The sequence below is a fragment of the Ranitomeya variabilis genome, chromosome 1 (assembly GCF_051348905.1).
Source record: "Ranitomeya variabilis isolate aRanVar5 chromosome 1, aRanVar5.hap1, whole genome shotgun sequence".
Lineage (NCBI taxonomy): Eukaryota > Metazoa > Chordata > Amphibia > Anura > Dendrobatidae > Ranitomeya > Ranitomeya variabilis.
In genome coordinates, this window is record NC_135232.1 from 315,730,077 (window position 1) to 315,746,423 (window position 16,347).

The 16,347-nt window shown below is 44.5% G+C and overlaps 1 protein-coding gene across 5 annotated transcripts in view; it reads left to right on the plus strand.

Moving 5' to 3' along the window:
• The first annotated feature begins 236 nt into the window (after positions 1 to 236).
• MORC2 (MORC family CW-type zinc finger 2) overlaps positions 237 to 16,347 on the plus strand; it is a 209,842-nt gene continuing 193,731 nt past the window's right edge. For 2 of the 5 annotated variants that reach the window (XR_013223992.1, XM_077297506.1), the window contains exons 1-2: positions 296 to 442; positions 1,416 to 1,676. Coding sequence is in view for 4 of the 5 variants with exons in the window: in XM_077297506.1 (XP_077153621.1) it covers positions 1,609 to 1,676 (68 nt within the window). In the remaining variant the exon portion in view is untranslated. The other 3 variants (XM_077297486.1, XM_077297493.1, XM_077297513.1) reach the window with 3 other exon arrangements.

A 16,347-nucleotide genomic window follows, 5' to 3' on the forward strand; every position in this document is an offset into this window, starting at 1 on the left:
AGACACGTAACCAACAAGCAAACACAAACGTCGGTAGTAAAATCACCTCATGGAAACCGCACCTATAACGTATACACAGACAGCAGCACGGGAACCTCCGCCACACACCGCTCGCCCCAGCCCCGCTCTGCCCGTTACAGCCCTCACACAGCTCTGAGGAGACGCGAGGCAGGAGCGCGCCTCCAACCCGCCCCATAGAGCGCGCGCTAAGTCTAGCTCTCCTCCAATCAGGAGGTAGGGTCTTCCGCGTCACGTGTCCTACTGGGCGTGGTCTAGTCCCGGTGACGCGGCTCTTGGCGCACTCCCGGGCTTTTCTTCACAGTTCGTAAAGACACGTTGTCTGGAGACGGCGAAGTGCTTCTTCAAGATTCCCGTCTGTCCTTCACGCAGGAACTGAGCTCCATCCGCCTAAGAGCCCGGTGATAAGCGAGGACCGCCATAGGTGTGTGTCTCTATGTTCTCTTCAGCCCAGTGCGATCCTTGCCGTCTTCTAACGGAGGCGCGCTCGCGAGCATTGGGCGGCAACTGCCAAGCTTTGCGCACTGCGGAAGGGGCGGGTGCTCGCGCCGGAAACCGAGCGGTGTGAGAGTCTACTGAGGGCTGGTGAGAGTGAGGAGAGCCATGCTTCGTAGAGGATAGCTGCTCTCGGCAGGACTGCTTGCTAGCTAACCTGTGGCAGTCTTGTATGCTAGAAGGTGGGTGTACTGTAGCCAGAGTCACGTGGTCTTTTAGTCTCAAATGTTTAGTTTAAAGAGGCTTCATTATGGGATGGGAAAGATCACTAATGGAACTTGTCCCAGGCAGGGCTGGGGCTGGGAGTAGGGTATATGGGGTTGTGTAGTGGCTTTCATAGCTATATCAGGTATGGGGCTGCGCGGGGGAGGGGAGGCAAGTCATGTTCCAGGTATCGTGCATGCATACTTCACTTATCAAGGGACATGCGTGATAGTGATGGGCGGTCTGGCAGTTTTGGAGTAGGTGGATCATTTGGCTTGGTTCACTAAGTAGAGCTGCCTCTTTTGGATCCCTATTTAATGTGCGCACACACAGCCTGATGGTGGCAAAAACCGGCCAACCATTCACAGACCATTTCCGGGGTCAGCCGAGCTTTTATTTCCCTCGGCATCCACTGAGAGCTATTCAGAAACTTCATGCAGCTCCCATCGTTCACTGGAGAAAGCCGTTTCTTCGTGCTTGATCGGTCGCAATTGACCCATCACTAGTTTGTGATACCTGACTGTTTCATTTATTTTTTTGCTGACTTTCGTGCCCGTTGTGCATTTCAATGTCTCAAGCATTGGGTTCACACAATTAGTTTAAAACAATAGGCTTTGTACCATTTCATGAAGCTTACAAGTATCATAATTGTTTTTTTTTTCTAAAGTGAATTGTTAATTTTTTTTTTATCTTTGCAGATACGAAAGAAGTGATGACACTGGAGATCGGCCATTATGTAATTTGTCTAGAACACAGCGTGACACACGAGAAATAATCATTGCCAGCTACAAAAAGCATTCATCGAGCCATAAAATTCAGTGTGTCGTTAAAAAAGCCAGCCATTGACAGATTGTTATATTTTGGCAATTTTGTCGTGATTGGGCTGCAGTTATGGCCTTTACAAACTATAGTAGTTTAAACCGTGCTCAGTTGACCTTCGAATATCTTCACACTAACTCGTGAGTATTTTTCATGTCTGGAAATATTTCTTACTGACAAATTATTTTTTATCTGCACATGTCAGAAATCAATTTGGTTACCTGGTGTTTTTGCATTTCAATGAATTCATTAATTTACAACTTTAGTACTGTGGTGATAGTTGGAGTGCATTTAATAATCACCACTAACAATGCAGGCTTAAATTGATCACTGATTTTATTTTTGTCACCAGCAATGTGTTAAAGCGGAAGTTGAAAGATTGATACTTTTCACTAGAGTTAGTGTAATTGTCAATATTATTGACTTTCAATAGAATGGCATCCTTTGAGTAGCAAATACTTGTCAATCATGGGGAAAACCCCTTTATGGTAGAGCTACAATCAAATTTTTTAAATTTATTTCTATGCATACTATAGAAGTGATTATAATTTTAAAATTATTTGAAGTTTGCTTTTCTGTATAGTATATATTATAGTATCTTGTTCCATTTATTTCTTTGGCACACTATATTCACACATAAGGACATTTTTCATTAATATGGTAAAAAAAAAATAATTCTGTCACTAAGCAGTTCATTTATTATGAAAAGGTGGTAATAAGCTTCAAAGAGCTATTGGCCAAAAGCCATTCCCTATTCACCATAGACAAAATCCCGGCATGCATGTAGGTATTCTATATCTAAGGGTATGCTCAAACAAATAATTTACACTCTGCGCGTGTTAATGAGGTTTCTGTAACACAATTCACATTTATAGGAAATTATCCTTGCAGATTTTTTTGTATGCAACGTTGGTACTAAATTCACTGGAGATTCTGTTTAGAAATGTGAGGTTTAGCCCTATAGGATGACAATAAAAAGATACGCTTTGTTAAACTTGTGGCTTACAGAACATTACAGGTACTTCTTATATACACATTGGGTGTCCATTCTGTATGTGTCAAACTCAGTATAAATTTAGTGGTAGGTCCAATTTTTTTATTTTTTGCACCATAATTTTGTCCTTTATTTAGAAGGATAGCCAAATAAGAAACACAGCTTTACCTTTTATTTAATTCCGTATAACAATTATTTCCAGGACGTCCCTCCTGACAGCACCACCAGGAGGTTGCCTTTCATATCCTTGATAAGGACAGGAACACAGAAGAGGTTAAATAGCCCCTCCACCCTTTAGTGTTTTTCCTGTCCCTGTCAGGGACAGATGCAGGAGAGTGTTCTCCAGAAGAAACTGAGTTTACCTGATGCTGGGTGTCAGGTTCGGTTGAGCAGGAACTCCCGAGTGCGGCCATATCCTCCTGGAGGGGGCTCTGGGCCGGGAGAGTCCCGGTGGTCGAGGACTCCATCATATCGCAGGAAACCGATGGAGGTCCCTCACGCGATATGGGTTGAGCTGTGGGCTCCTGTTAGCTGCCTCATCCCTTCACCAAGGGCTCTGGGCAGCGGCTGCTGCGGCGGTGTCTGGTTGCCGATTCCCCAGTCCGTGCGTCCGATATCAGCTGTCCCCGCATGGAGCCGGCGGCGTCTCCCCAGACTTCCAGTGCTTCACATCATCGGGGAGCGCGCTGGTGACTACTTCCAGGTGGCGTGGCCAAATTCCCAGAGTTTGCGGCGCCTGCAGTTTCCGGTCTCCCGGAGGGACGGGGCACGTTTGCACGACAGGGAGAAGTGTCTGGGGCATGATGGCGCTGGAAGCAGATGGTCCCAGGCTGGTCAGCGTGCGTTCCAGATGACGCATGCGCAGTACAGCGGGGACCTGCAAACTCTGAAAATTGGCAGCAGCTGAGCTCGGAAGGAGGACGAATCGGATGTTTTGAAGTTGGGTAAGACTGACTATTGACGGATAGTTGACAGTACAACTGACTTAGCAAGATGGAAGGTGCTAGCTGTCCAGACATCCAGTTCCTAGAGCTGCCCACGGACCATGTGAATAAGCGTGGTGGGGAGGTACTTAGCAGGACTTTAGATGCGATAGCTACAGGGCCTTCTTTCTACATTATATTCTAGGACAAAGACATCCCTAAACGGTCTGCTACAACCACTGAAAGGAAGACTAGCAAATGTCCGTTATGTACCGCCAAACTCCTAGAGGGTCATAACAAGAAGCTTTGCGAAACGTGCATCGCTAAACTGCTCAAGGACGAGCAGGCTTCATTATTAACTAACATCAAAACCATGATTAGAGATGAAGTCCAGGCTACTGTTTCAACATTAGTGCCACCCCAATCCCCTCACCCTAAAAGGCCCAGATGGGATGTAGACCTGAGTTCGGAAGGAGAGGTATCGGGGTATTCCGACCCTTACTCGGGTGAAGGTGACAATTCTTCGGTAGTGTTACCGGTGGAACGTAAAAGATACCTTTTCTCGTCTGAAAACACGGACATGCTCCTAAAAGCAGTTAGGAGTACCATGAAAGTAGAGGACTCCACTGAACCACTATCAGTTCAGGACGAGCTGTTTGGCAGCCTGAGAATGCGCAGAAACAGAGTATTTCCAGTCAACAACCATATAACGGCAATGATATGGAAGAATGGGAAGATGTGGGAAAAAAGCTAGTAGTCCTGAGGGACTTCAAGTACCGTCTTCCCTTCGATCCGGAAGAAACTAAGGTCTGGGAGTCCGTACCAAAGATCGACATTCCGGTAGCTAAAGTCTCAAGGAAAACATCTATTCCTTTCGAAGACTCATCTGGTTTAAAAGACCCGATGGATAAAAGGTAGGAAGATCTCCTTAAAAAAGCCTGGGAGTCATCGGCTGCCATTATGAAGACAAACATAGCGGCCACCTCTGCAGCAGGATCCATGAGTCTCTGGGTAGATGACCTGGAAGGTCACATTAAAAGACAGGACTCCCAGGGAAGAAATTCTGAAATCACTATCAATACTAAGAATGGCGACTGATTTCATGGCAGATGCTTCAGCAGAGTCAGTGCGTTTTGCAGCTAGAAATAATGCGCTGTCAAATGCGGCAAGGCGGGCCTTGTGGCTAAGATCTTGGAAGGGAGATACTCAGTCGAAAAACAAACTTTGTTCGATTCCGTTCTCGTGTATTTGGTCTCGTCTTGGATGAGTTGCTTGAGAAAGCATCTGATAAAAAGAAGGGCTTTCCCGAAGAAAAGCCAAAAGATGCCATTCTTTCGGAAAACTAGCTCCCACCCTAGACAGAACTATAAAGGGGAAGGGAAGTCCGGCAGATGGAGCTACCCTAAAGGCGGTATTGGTAGAGGTTCCTTTCGAGACCAATCGTCGGGACCCAGCAGACAATGACGCCAACAATATAGGAGGGAGACTGCAGTACTTCCTGGAGGGCTGGCAGGATTTCACTCAAAATCAGTGGATCCTACAGTCGCTCAGGGGTACAGAATAGCATTCACTCAACTACCCCCCCAAAAGGTACTGCCTAACATGTACCGAGTCACCAACAGTCCATCAATGACTGTTAACAGATATACAGCAGCTTTCAGAACTGCAGGTCATAGTTACGGTACCCCATCACCAGCGGTTTCATGGACATTACTCCAGCCTGTTCTCCATAAGAAAACCGAGGAGAATACTGTACGATAATTAACTTAAAACCGTTAAATCAGTGGGTATCTTACAAATGCTTCAAGATGGAGTCTCTCGGATCAATTATACCTTTAATAAAAAACTTCGTAATGTGCACGCTAGATCTCAAACATGCATATTACCACGTACCATGCCTCACACCAAAAATTCCTCAGATTTGCAATAAAGGACCACGAGGAAATACATCATTTCCAATTTCGGTGCCTACCGTTCGGCCTTTCTTCGGCTCCACGGATATTCACAAAACTCTTGACAGAGGTCATGCCTTACTTGAGAGAAAAGAACATTCTCATCGTCCCATATCTTAACGATCTGTTGTTGATAGCAGATTCGCCACATCAGATGGAAGAATCTTTAACAATGACCACGTCACTCCTGAAGAGTCTGGGGTGGATAATAAGTAAAAAAAAAAGTAAAGTCTCAGACCAGAAAGAGAAAAAATATTCCTGGGAGTACTGCTAGACTCCGAACGGGAATACTCTTTCCTACCAGATCAAAAACAACAAATAATCAGACAAGAATTTCAGGCGGTAATGAAACGCAGACACATATCCATCAGAAAAGCCATGAGGATTCTAGGTCTAATGACCTCCTGTATCCCCAGCGTACAGTGGAGTCAATTTCATTTAAGAACCCTTCAAAGGGAGGTCCTTTCAGTATGGGATGGCAAGAAAAATTAATTGGACAACAAGATGTTGTTACCCAGGGAGGTAAATCAATCCCTATCATGGTGGGTCAACATAAGGAACCTCAAAAAAGGGAGACCCTGGAGAGTGTCTCCATGCATTAATGTAACCACAGATGCAAGCTTAAGCGGCTGTGGAGCTCACATAGAAGGACATTACCTTCAAGGAACATGGCCCACATCTGTACGCAACAGTTCCTCCAATTACAGGGAGCTCAGAGCAGTTTGGGAAGCACTGAAAAGATGCCAAGAAGAAGTGCACGGGCATCATTTCAGGATCTTCTCAGACAACTCGACCACGGTATCCTTCTTTCTTCATCAGGGAGGTCCGAGGCACCGTCACCTGCAGGGACTAGCAGAATCCATATTCTCTTGGGCGGAACGCACTGTGAAGTCCATCACAGCAGTACATCTAAAAGGTTCAAAGAACCGGATAGAAGACTTTCTCAGCAGGGAAAGGGTGCAACCATCAGAATGGTCTCTAAACGTAAAAGTCTTTGTTCAGCTAACCCAACAATGGGGCACTCCACAAATAGACTTATTCGCCTCAAGGCGAAATACAAAGACAAGAGTTTTATTCGTTAAATCCAAGAGACAATCCAACTGGAGTGGACGCCTTGGCACAAAGCTGGAACATGGAACTTGCTTACGCATTTCCACGACTCGCCCTAATACCGAGAGTTTTGAGAAAAATACAGGAAAGTATTACAGCGGTAATCTTAATAGTGCCATACTGGCCCAAGAGGAGCTGGTTTCCCCTTTTTGAAGTGGATGGTGTTGGAAGATCCAGTTCTGCTACCATCAAGGTGGGACCTTCTGACGCAAGGACCGCTGGTCCATCAAAATCTAGACATGCTACAACTTTCAGCATGGATCTTGAAAAGGAGATCCTGAGATCAAAAGGTCTATCAGATTCAGTAATTTTAGCCATGCAAAAATGCAGGAAGCCAGTGACCTCGGCTATATATCTAAAGATCTGGAAGAAATTTTGCACACAGCAAAACCCCAATATCCATCTTTCAGGGACCGAATATTCCTCAGATCTTAAATTTCCTTCAAGCAGGCTTCGATACGGGTTTGAGACCTAGTACATTAAAAGTACAAATTTCAGTTTTAGGCGCCTTTTATGACTATCCACTAGCCGATCATCCCTGGGTAGTAAGGTTCATTAAAGTTACGCAACGTATTAGGCCAGCAATACATAGTTCAGTACCCCCCTGGAATCTCAGCTTGGTACTAAATGAACTACGGAATGCTCCATACGAACCTCTAGATCAAGCAAAACTTAGGTCTGTAACGTTCAAAACTGTCTTCCTAGTCGCAATAACGTCAGCAAGGCGAATAGGTGAAATCCAACCCTGTCCATAACGGACCCATACTTAAAAATCCAGGAAGATTGTATTATCCTAAAGTTGGATCCTGCGTTTCTCCCCTAGGTAGTGACTGACTTTCACAGAAATCAAGAAATTGTATTACCTGCGTTCTGCCAGAAATACAACAACGACAAAGAACGTTCTCTTCATTCTTTGGATGTCAAAAGGACAATACTACAATATTTAAAACTTTAATATTAAAGAACCCGAAGACATAATAAGCAGGCCCGGGACCAAACACAAGTGTGATATAAAGTAGTTATAACCCGGGCGCTCAAATCATCGCTCCAGTAACATTATATTAAAAGGAGGAACAGGAGCCTAGAGTACAAATATAGCAAAAACTTTATTAATCCAATGGTTAAAAATGTAAGACAAGGACTCATGGAACATGAGCGTACCACAACAATACATGAGGGGGAACAAAAGGAAGGGCACCCCTACCAATGTATCTCCCAGCGCTGAATACAGTGATCATTAAATAGCACCAATGCAGGATGGATACTAATGACTATAAATATAATGCACAATGCAAGGAAGATGGGAAGCATAAAAATCAACGTGATGAAAGAAATCCCGCATAGTTGTGCGGCACATGGTCTCAGGGCAAGTGCCCTGTATAATTATATGCACGGACCTAACGTATAGAAGCAGTAGGCAGATATAATATGCTTACCCAAAATAAAGGGAGATGGAGAGGAGAGGGTCCCGCCGGTAGAAGAGCCCCAACGCACGTTTCGCAGCGCTCAAACGCTGCTTTCTCAAGGGGATGTGGTGCCTGATGGTACAGGACCTGCCTATAACCTTCCTGACCCCAGCCACATGACCGGCGGCCACCAATCATAATGGCGCTGTTGGCGCATGCGCACTACGGCGGAACAGCGCCGCACAAGGACCTGGCGTCAAGCCAGGTGCGCAGACCAGGAGAAAAATCTCCGGACCCGTGCAGAAGGCCGGTAAGATACCTGTCCCAGTACGGCAGCCGCCCGCACGCAGGGCGATGCGCACGGCCACATGGGGGCCCCTACAGAGGTGAAAATAGTCAGAAAAGTTTTATGCAATATATAAACAAGGACCCACACAATGCATGGCTCAGAGAGTATAAATAATAGGATGTAAAAAAATGGGCAGCATAAGGAAAAATAATACTAAGCCCAAACAGACAATGCTCGCAATGATATACAATAGAGTCCATCTTCATGTAGTGGTGTGCATCAGCAGTAAAGACGAAGATGTCTGTCTTCTTATATAGAAAAGCTGTCCACAGAGCCATTCAAAAGTTCATTAGTATGATGAAATCAGTGGTCCCACAGAGGTCAGATGGCGTGAAGTGGGAAAGGAAGGATCAAGGCAAGGCCAAAGGAGGGGTACTGATAACAAAGGGAAAAAAAATTAAAATGTTAAAAACAATTAAAAACACCAACACAAAAACCACCGGAAGGAATGGAGAAGACCACAAATGCCAAATGTGAAGAAGGCACGACAGAAATACAGCAAGGCCAAGGAATTCAGTCAGAGGTAGGGAGCGAAACTAAGGGATTCGTTAAGGCCCTTAGGTGTCATTGTATCGAGCAAAACGATCCACTTAGTTTCGATCTGCGCTAGCCGCTTTTTATTGTCCCCACCCCTGATCCCCAGATGAAGCACGTCAATCCCCCTCACTTTGAGCAATCTCTCATTACAATGATGATATGCCCTGAAGTGACGGGGGATTGTTTTAATGTCAACCCCCGGGGACACCGTCCTGGCCGCGCCAATGTCCCGCACATGTTCCCAGACACGAACCCTAAGTTCTCGAGTAGTGAGGCCGACGTATATCCTGGGGCACGGACAGGTGGCGTAATATATTACATTAGTAGTGCCGCAGGATATGCGTTCTTTAATCTGAAATGTTTTAGTGCCATCACTAGAGGTAAAGTCAGGGCAGCGCAGGACATTGGCGCAGGCAAGACAGTGACCACAGGGGGTGCAACCTGCACGAGGACCACCTGTACCGAAGAAGTTTCGTTCCGGGGCTGGAATATAGTGGCTCCTAACCAGCATATTGCTGAGGTTAGTGCCTCTTCTGGGGGTCATGAGGGGAGAGGGGCCCAGGGTGGCACCCAGGGATGGCTCAGCCTGAAGGACCGGCCAATGTTTTTTCAAAATTGACCGCATACCCTCCCATTCATGGTTGTAGGTGGAGATGAATCTGAGATGTCCATCTCCACCCACAGTGCGGCGTCGAGGCCTTGAATGCAAAAGATCACTGCGTTGTGTGGAGCGTGCTCGATCATACCCGGCCTTGATAGATCTACGGCTGTACCCACGGACGGCAAATCTATTTTTTAGGTCCAGGGCCTGCGACTCAAAGCTGGCCTCAGTGGAGCAAATCCGCCGCACCCTGAGGAACTGTCCGACCGGGACGGCCCTAATGGTGGCTGGATAATGGGCAGATGAGGCATGCAGAAGAGAATTAACGGCGGTCGGCTTCCGAAAGACACCCGTCTGGATGCGCCGGTCGGAATCGACCTCCAGACGGATATCCAAGAAGTCGACGGCAGTTGCGCTGCACTGATAGGTGAGACGTATGTTAAGTGGGTTTTCATTAAGGTCCCTCATAAACTCCTCGAGCTGGTGGGCAGATCCACCCCACAAAAACAAAATGTCATCAATATAGCGATACCAGCACAGCACATGGGCAGCAAGCGGTGGGCCCCCGTCGCCGTCGCCCCGTCGCCTTTTGTTCCCCCTCATGTATTGTTGTGGTACGCTCATGTTCCATGAGTCCTTGTCTTACATTTTTAACCATTGGATTAATAAAGTTTTTGCTATATTTGTACTCTAGGCTCCTGTTCCTCCTTTTAATATAATATTTAAAACTTACAGAGGGCTGGAGAATGGACTCAAACCTCTTTATTCAGATGACCGGGAAGACCAGAGGGGAAAAAAGCCTCCAAAGCTACTCTAGCCAGATGGATTAAAATTACCATTTGTGCCGCGTATATTTCAGCCGGTGAATCTCCTCCAGAGAATCTTAAGACTCACTCACTGAGAGCAATCTCTGCTTCGTGGGCAGAGAGTGCGAGTGCATCCATGGACCTAATTTGCGGGGCGGCAACTTGGTCTAACTCAAATACTTTTTGTAGACACTACTAGCTACAGTCATGGACATAAATTTTGAGAATGAGACAAATATTAATTTTTCCAAAGTCTACTGCTTCATTTTTTCTAATGGTAATTTGCATATACTCCTGAATGTCAGTGATCAGCTTAACAGCAATTACTGTACTTGCAAAGTCAATATTTGCCCAGAAAATGAACTTTAACCCCCAAAACACATTTCAACATCATTGCAGTCCTGCCTTAAAAGGAGCAGCTAACATCGTTTTAGTGATTGATCCATTAACACAGGTGTGGGTGTTGATGAGGACAGGGCTGGCGATCAATCAGTCATGATTAAGTAAGAATGACATCACTGGACACTTTAAAAGGAGGCTGGTGCTTGGTATCATTGCTTCTCTTCAGTTAACCATGGTTATCTCTAAAGAAACACGTGCAGCCATCATTGCATTGCACAAAAATGGCCTAACAGGGAAGAGTATCGCAGCTACAAAGATTGCACCTCAGTCAACAATCTATCGCATCATCAAGAACTTCAAGGAGAGAGCTTCCATTGTTGTCAAAAAGGCTCCAGGGCGCCCAAGAAAGACCAGCAAGCGCCAGGACCGTATCTTAAAGCTGTTTCAGCTGCGGGATCGGACTACCAGCAGTGCCGAGCTTGCTCAGGAATGGCAGCAGGCTGGTGTGAGTGCTTCTGCACGTACTGTGAAGCGGAGACACTTTGAGCAAGGCCTGGTTTCAAGGAGGGCAGCAAAGAAGCCACTTCTCTCCAGAAAAAACATCAGGGACCGACTGATATTCTGCAAAAGGTACAGGGAGTGGACTGCTGAGGACTGGGGCAAAGTCATTTTCTCTGATGAATCCCCTTTTCGATTGTTTGGGACATCTGGAAAACAGCTTATTCGGAGAAGAGGTGAGTGCTACCACCAGTCTTGTCTCATGCCAACTGTAAAGCATCCTGAAACCATTCATGTGTGGGGTTGCTTCTCAGCCAAGGGAATCAGCTCACTCACAGTCTTGCCTAAAAACACAGCCATGAATAAAGAATGGTACCAGAATGTCCTCCAAGAGCAACTTCTCCCAACCGTCCAAGAGCAGTTTGGCGCCCAACAATGCCTTTTCCAGCATGATGGAGCACCTTGCCATAAAGCAAAGGTGATAACTAAATGGCTCATGGAACAAAACATAGAGATTTTGGGTCCATGGCCTGGAAACTCCCCAGATCTTAATCCCATTGAGAACTTGTGGTCAATCATCAAGAGACGGGTGGACAAACAAAAACCAACAAATTCTGGCAAAATGCAAGCATTGATTATGCAAGAATGGACTGCTATCAGTCAGGATTTGGTCCAGAAGTTGATTGAGAGCATGCCAGGGAGAATTGCAGAGGTCTTGAAGAAGGGTCAACACTGCAAATATTGACTTGCTGCATTAACTCATTCTTAACTGTCAATATAACCTATTGGTACTCATAATATGATTGCAATTATATTTCTGTATGTGATATAAACATCAGACAAACACTAATAAAAACCAGAGGGCAGCAGATCATGTGAAAATATAATTTTGGTGTCATTCTCAAAACTTTTGGCCATGACTGTAGACATTCTGTGAAATCAACAGACAGTCTTTGCGAGGAAAGTCCTCCAAGCTGTAATCCCACCCTAAATAGGAGCTATTTGGTATAGTCCTACCTGTAATAGTGTTTCCAGGAGTCCATCATGACAGCACCCCTTATTTATCCTCCCTTTTGAATTTCCTGTCTGGTGTGATATGAACATGTATGGAGAGGAAGTTCAATAAAATTGCGTTGCATCCATCCTGGTGTGGTACTTAGGAAAATCACTGAAGGATGGAGGGGGAAAGGGCTATTTAACCTCTTTTTGTGTTCCTGTCCCTATCAAGGATATGAAGGGCAACCTCCTGGTGGTGCTGTCATGATGGACTCCTGGAAACACTATTACCGGTAGGACTAATTCCTACTTAGCTGACTTTCAAAACTAGGATACAAATTACATTTAAAATCTGCTGTGCTGCTAGAAAAGAAATCTCTTGCTGCAATATTCCTTGATGGTTCTTTATTTATTTTTTTTGTTTTGTTTTAAAGGGGAATTCTTACCCATCATCACCTTTTCATGACCTCAACAAGTGTTACAGATTCCGACCAATGATAGATATCGGTTAAAAAGTTTCTCTGCCGTGCTAAATCTTTTTGGTTAATGTTGGACGTTGTTGTTGCAAAGTAATGTCAAAAGACAGAGTTCTATTATTGTTACATGCAAGTGATGTCATTTATGTACATGAAACTGGGTTCAGAGTCTAAGAGACCCCTTGGTCTTCATTAACCCCCTACAGGCATCTATGGGCTTTGCTTCAAGAGTTTGCTTAGGTGTTGGTTCGCAATATAGCCACTTATTGTCAACAGAATCGCTGATGTAATATTAGGGTAATCAGAAATTGAGCCAAGAGTTGTCATTGGGACAACTGTCTGATTGTGACAGGCCAACCAAAAAAAAAGAGTTAAGTTAAAAACTAAAACAAGTGTCAGTGCCAGGACAGAACAGCAAAGAGTACAGGAGTCAAGGAAAGGTGTTATGTTAAATTGGCAAGGGGATTATTGCTCCTTTTAAATAAGCTCTGGCTAACTTTTTGGCCTGAAAACATTTGCATGCAACATGATTTTTCTGGCTGAGGCGAGATGAAGCGGTATCCTTGGTTGCATGGTGGACACTGCCAAGATTGGGTCTTGTGGAGAGGGCATTTGGTTGCCTGGTTAACAAGCGCCGGCCATTCATTGTCTTGAGTGCTTGACATTTTCAGTATGAGGCTGTTGATTTCAGCTCAGAAGACCCATGGGAGATCCATACTCAGAAGTGTGAAACTGGCCTCAAGACTGTTTCGGTCAATAAGAAGTTTTCCATTTACTTTTTTTTTTTTTTTTTTCAATCCAGAACTTTTATATCTCAAGAGGAATAAGGTGTCTTGGTTTTTGTTTTTTTGTTTTTTTTAAAGAAAACCTATTGATGATCTAAGGACACAGATGTGATTTCTAAACTATTGCAGAGAGTGGGTATATGGGAATATAACTGGGCTCATTTTCAATACCTTGATTGGTATGATGAAATATGGAGCAAGCTTGTAAGATGAAACCCAAAACCTGTTCCCTTGAAGCAGTTTTGGAATTCGACCGTCAATGCTTGGCAAACTCCTATTGTCCTGGGATGTGGTCATGTTCGAGTGCCTAAATGACGTGTTCGTTCAGAGCTCTTGGAAATTCTTAGTAGTTATCCTGGAAAGAAAGCCCTTCTCCCACTGCATTGTTGCTCTGTCACCTGGATGGAGAGAGGTCAGCGGGGCTGCTGCTGTCTACATTTTCCCCTTTGAGAGGGGGGCGTGCTCGGTCCACTGTGACTGTCTGAGAAAGGGTAGCCATTTTGGGCTCTCTCAATCTGAGCAGAGAGACAGGAAAAAAGATGCAGAGTGGGCTCAGGGAAAAAATACTTACCGGCAGTACTGCACACCCTCCTGTGTGGGTAATCTCAGTGTTTGTAGTCCAACTGCTGTGCAGACATAGAGGTTTCTCCACCAGAGTTCCGTACAACAGCAAGTGCTCCCCTGGGTCCTAAAGCAGCCATTTAGTGAGCACCTGTAGCCAGCATCTCTGTAATCAAAGGGCTGCTGCAGAGGTGCAGGACATCTCCGGTAACATGTGCCCATGTCCAGTGTGGCGGGGATATTATGACCCACAGCAAAAAGATGGATAAAGATGTAGACACAGGCAGGAGTCCAAGATGGTGCCTGTGCATCCTGTGGGAGGAGACAAAACAGTGTAAATGGGGATATTACTGCCAGATTACAGCAATATGCTCATTGATCACATACTGAAGGCCCTTTTGTGCCAGGTCACATTCGGTAAACAATCTGCATAATCTGACATGATGTCCAAAAAGTGCCTGATTGCACCACGCCTGTGGAGGGGAGAGTTAGTGAGCTGGAGGATGCCATGCCCCGTTTGTGGTGATATGCAGACTCTGCGGCTGCACTGCTGATTAAGGTGGATGAGTTGGCGAATAACATTAGGCTGGTGGTTGGCTGAATACCGGAAAATGGGGAGACCTGAACAGCTTCTTTGAGAAATAGCTTCAAGAAATCTTTTGGCAAAGAATTTCACTCCTTTTTGTTTGCAGCAGAAAGGCGTACATAGTACTGAAAAGGACTGAGTCGGTGGACAGAACTCCTCGGCCTATATCTTGATTAAAACACTTCAAAACAAGAAGCGGTACATCATACTAAGGCAAACTCAAGAGAAATGGGACACTAGCCTTAATGGGTAGAAGGTGTCCTTTATTTATGGATTTCTCGGCAGATATCCATCGTAAAAGGGCTTTGTATATGGATATTAAACTCCTATTGGCCTTAGCAACTAGTAGCTGCCAAATTCTTATGTACTAGTGATGAGCGAATATACTCGTTACTCGAGAATTCCCGAGCACGCTCGGGTGTCCGAGCATTTTTTAGTGCTCGGAAATTTCGTTTTTATTGCCGCAGCTGAATGATTTACATCTCTTAGCCAGCATAAGTACATGTGGGGATTCCCTAGCAACCAGGCAACCCCCTCATGTACTTATGCTGGCTATCAGATGTAAATCATTCAGCTGCGGCAATAAAAACTAAATTTCCGAGCACTAAAAAATACTCGGAGGACACCCGAGCGTGCTCGGGAAATCTCGAGTAACGAGTATATTCGCTCATCACTATTATGTACCTCTTTACTCCTGTCTTAAAAATTGGAGGTCGCCTCATATGGCCATTTACAAGACAGGGTTTTTATGGTTAAAGTGTGCTCAAGGAAACCAAAGACTAATTCTCCTGATAGTCGTTATTCTTTGAGTACTTTGTTGGTTTGCTCTGTCTGACCCTTTAACACCGAGGATGTTATAATTAAAGTGCCAATTCTTTTCCCAAGTGAAGTATAACCTTGAGCTAATACATCAAGATCTCTGTCAAGGTATGGTTCGAATAAGTTGTGGCTGAAAGTGAACCAAAGATGTATATGTGGATGGCTTGTAATGGGCAGATATGGTGAAAGGAAATGATTTCTTATTGTCTTTTTCCAGCTTGACCAACAATAGATCTGAGACCAATGAGCTTCAGACAATGTTTTGTTCTGGAGAACCGTGGATACCAAGAATTATTATTTGTGATTTCACAATAGTGACATTAGTCTTGACAAGGAAGAAATTTAGCTCAATTACATGCTGAATACTCAGGAACCTATCAAACAAAAAAAAAATGCTTGCTCTTACGGTATATCCCTGCTTGACTATAGGAGAGAACAAAATTAAATCCGGGGAAAAGAGCAAAACATTCTAGTTAAGTGGTAGGTGGACTGGAGATTCTGATAGTAGCAAGAAATTGGACACCAATTGACTTATCCTTATACATAACTTGCGTATTCCTAGAGTTAGTGATACAAGGTTTGGCATTTTGGCTGTTTATCAAAAGATATTCAAAATATGGTTATATAATCAATATGTGCTTAAAGTTCAGACTCTCGGCTTTAATTTGAGGGTATGCACATCTTAATTGAAGTAAAGGTTTAGGAATTCCAGCTCTTTAATATATAGCTACCTCTTTTTAACCCCTTCATGACCCAGCCTATTTTGGCCTTAATGACCTTGCCATTTTTTGCAATTCTGACCAGTGTCCCTTTATGAGGTAATAACTCAGGAACGCTTCAACGGATCCTTGCGGTTCTGAGATTGTTTTTTCGTGACATATTGGGCTTCATGTTAGTGGTAAATTTAGGTCGATAATTTCTGAGTTTATTTGTGAAAAAAACGGAAATTTGGCGAAAAATTTGAAAATTTTGCAATTTTCACATTTTGAATTTTTATTCTGTTAAACCAGAGAGTTATGTGACACAAAATAGTTAATAAATAACATTTCCCACATGTCTACTTTACATCA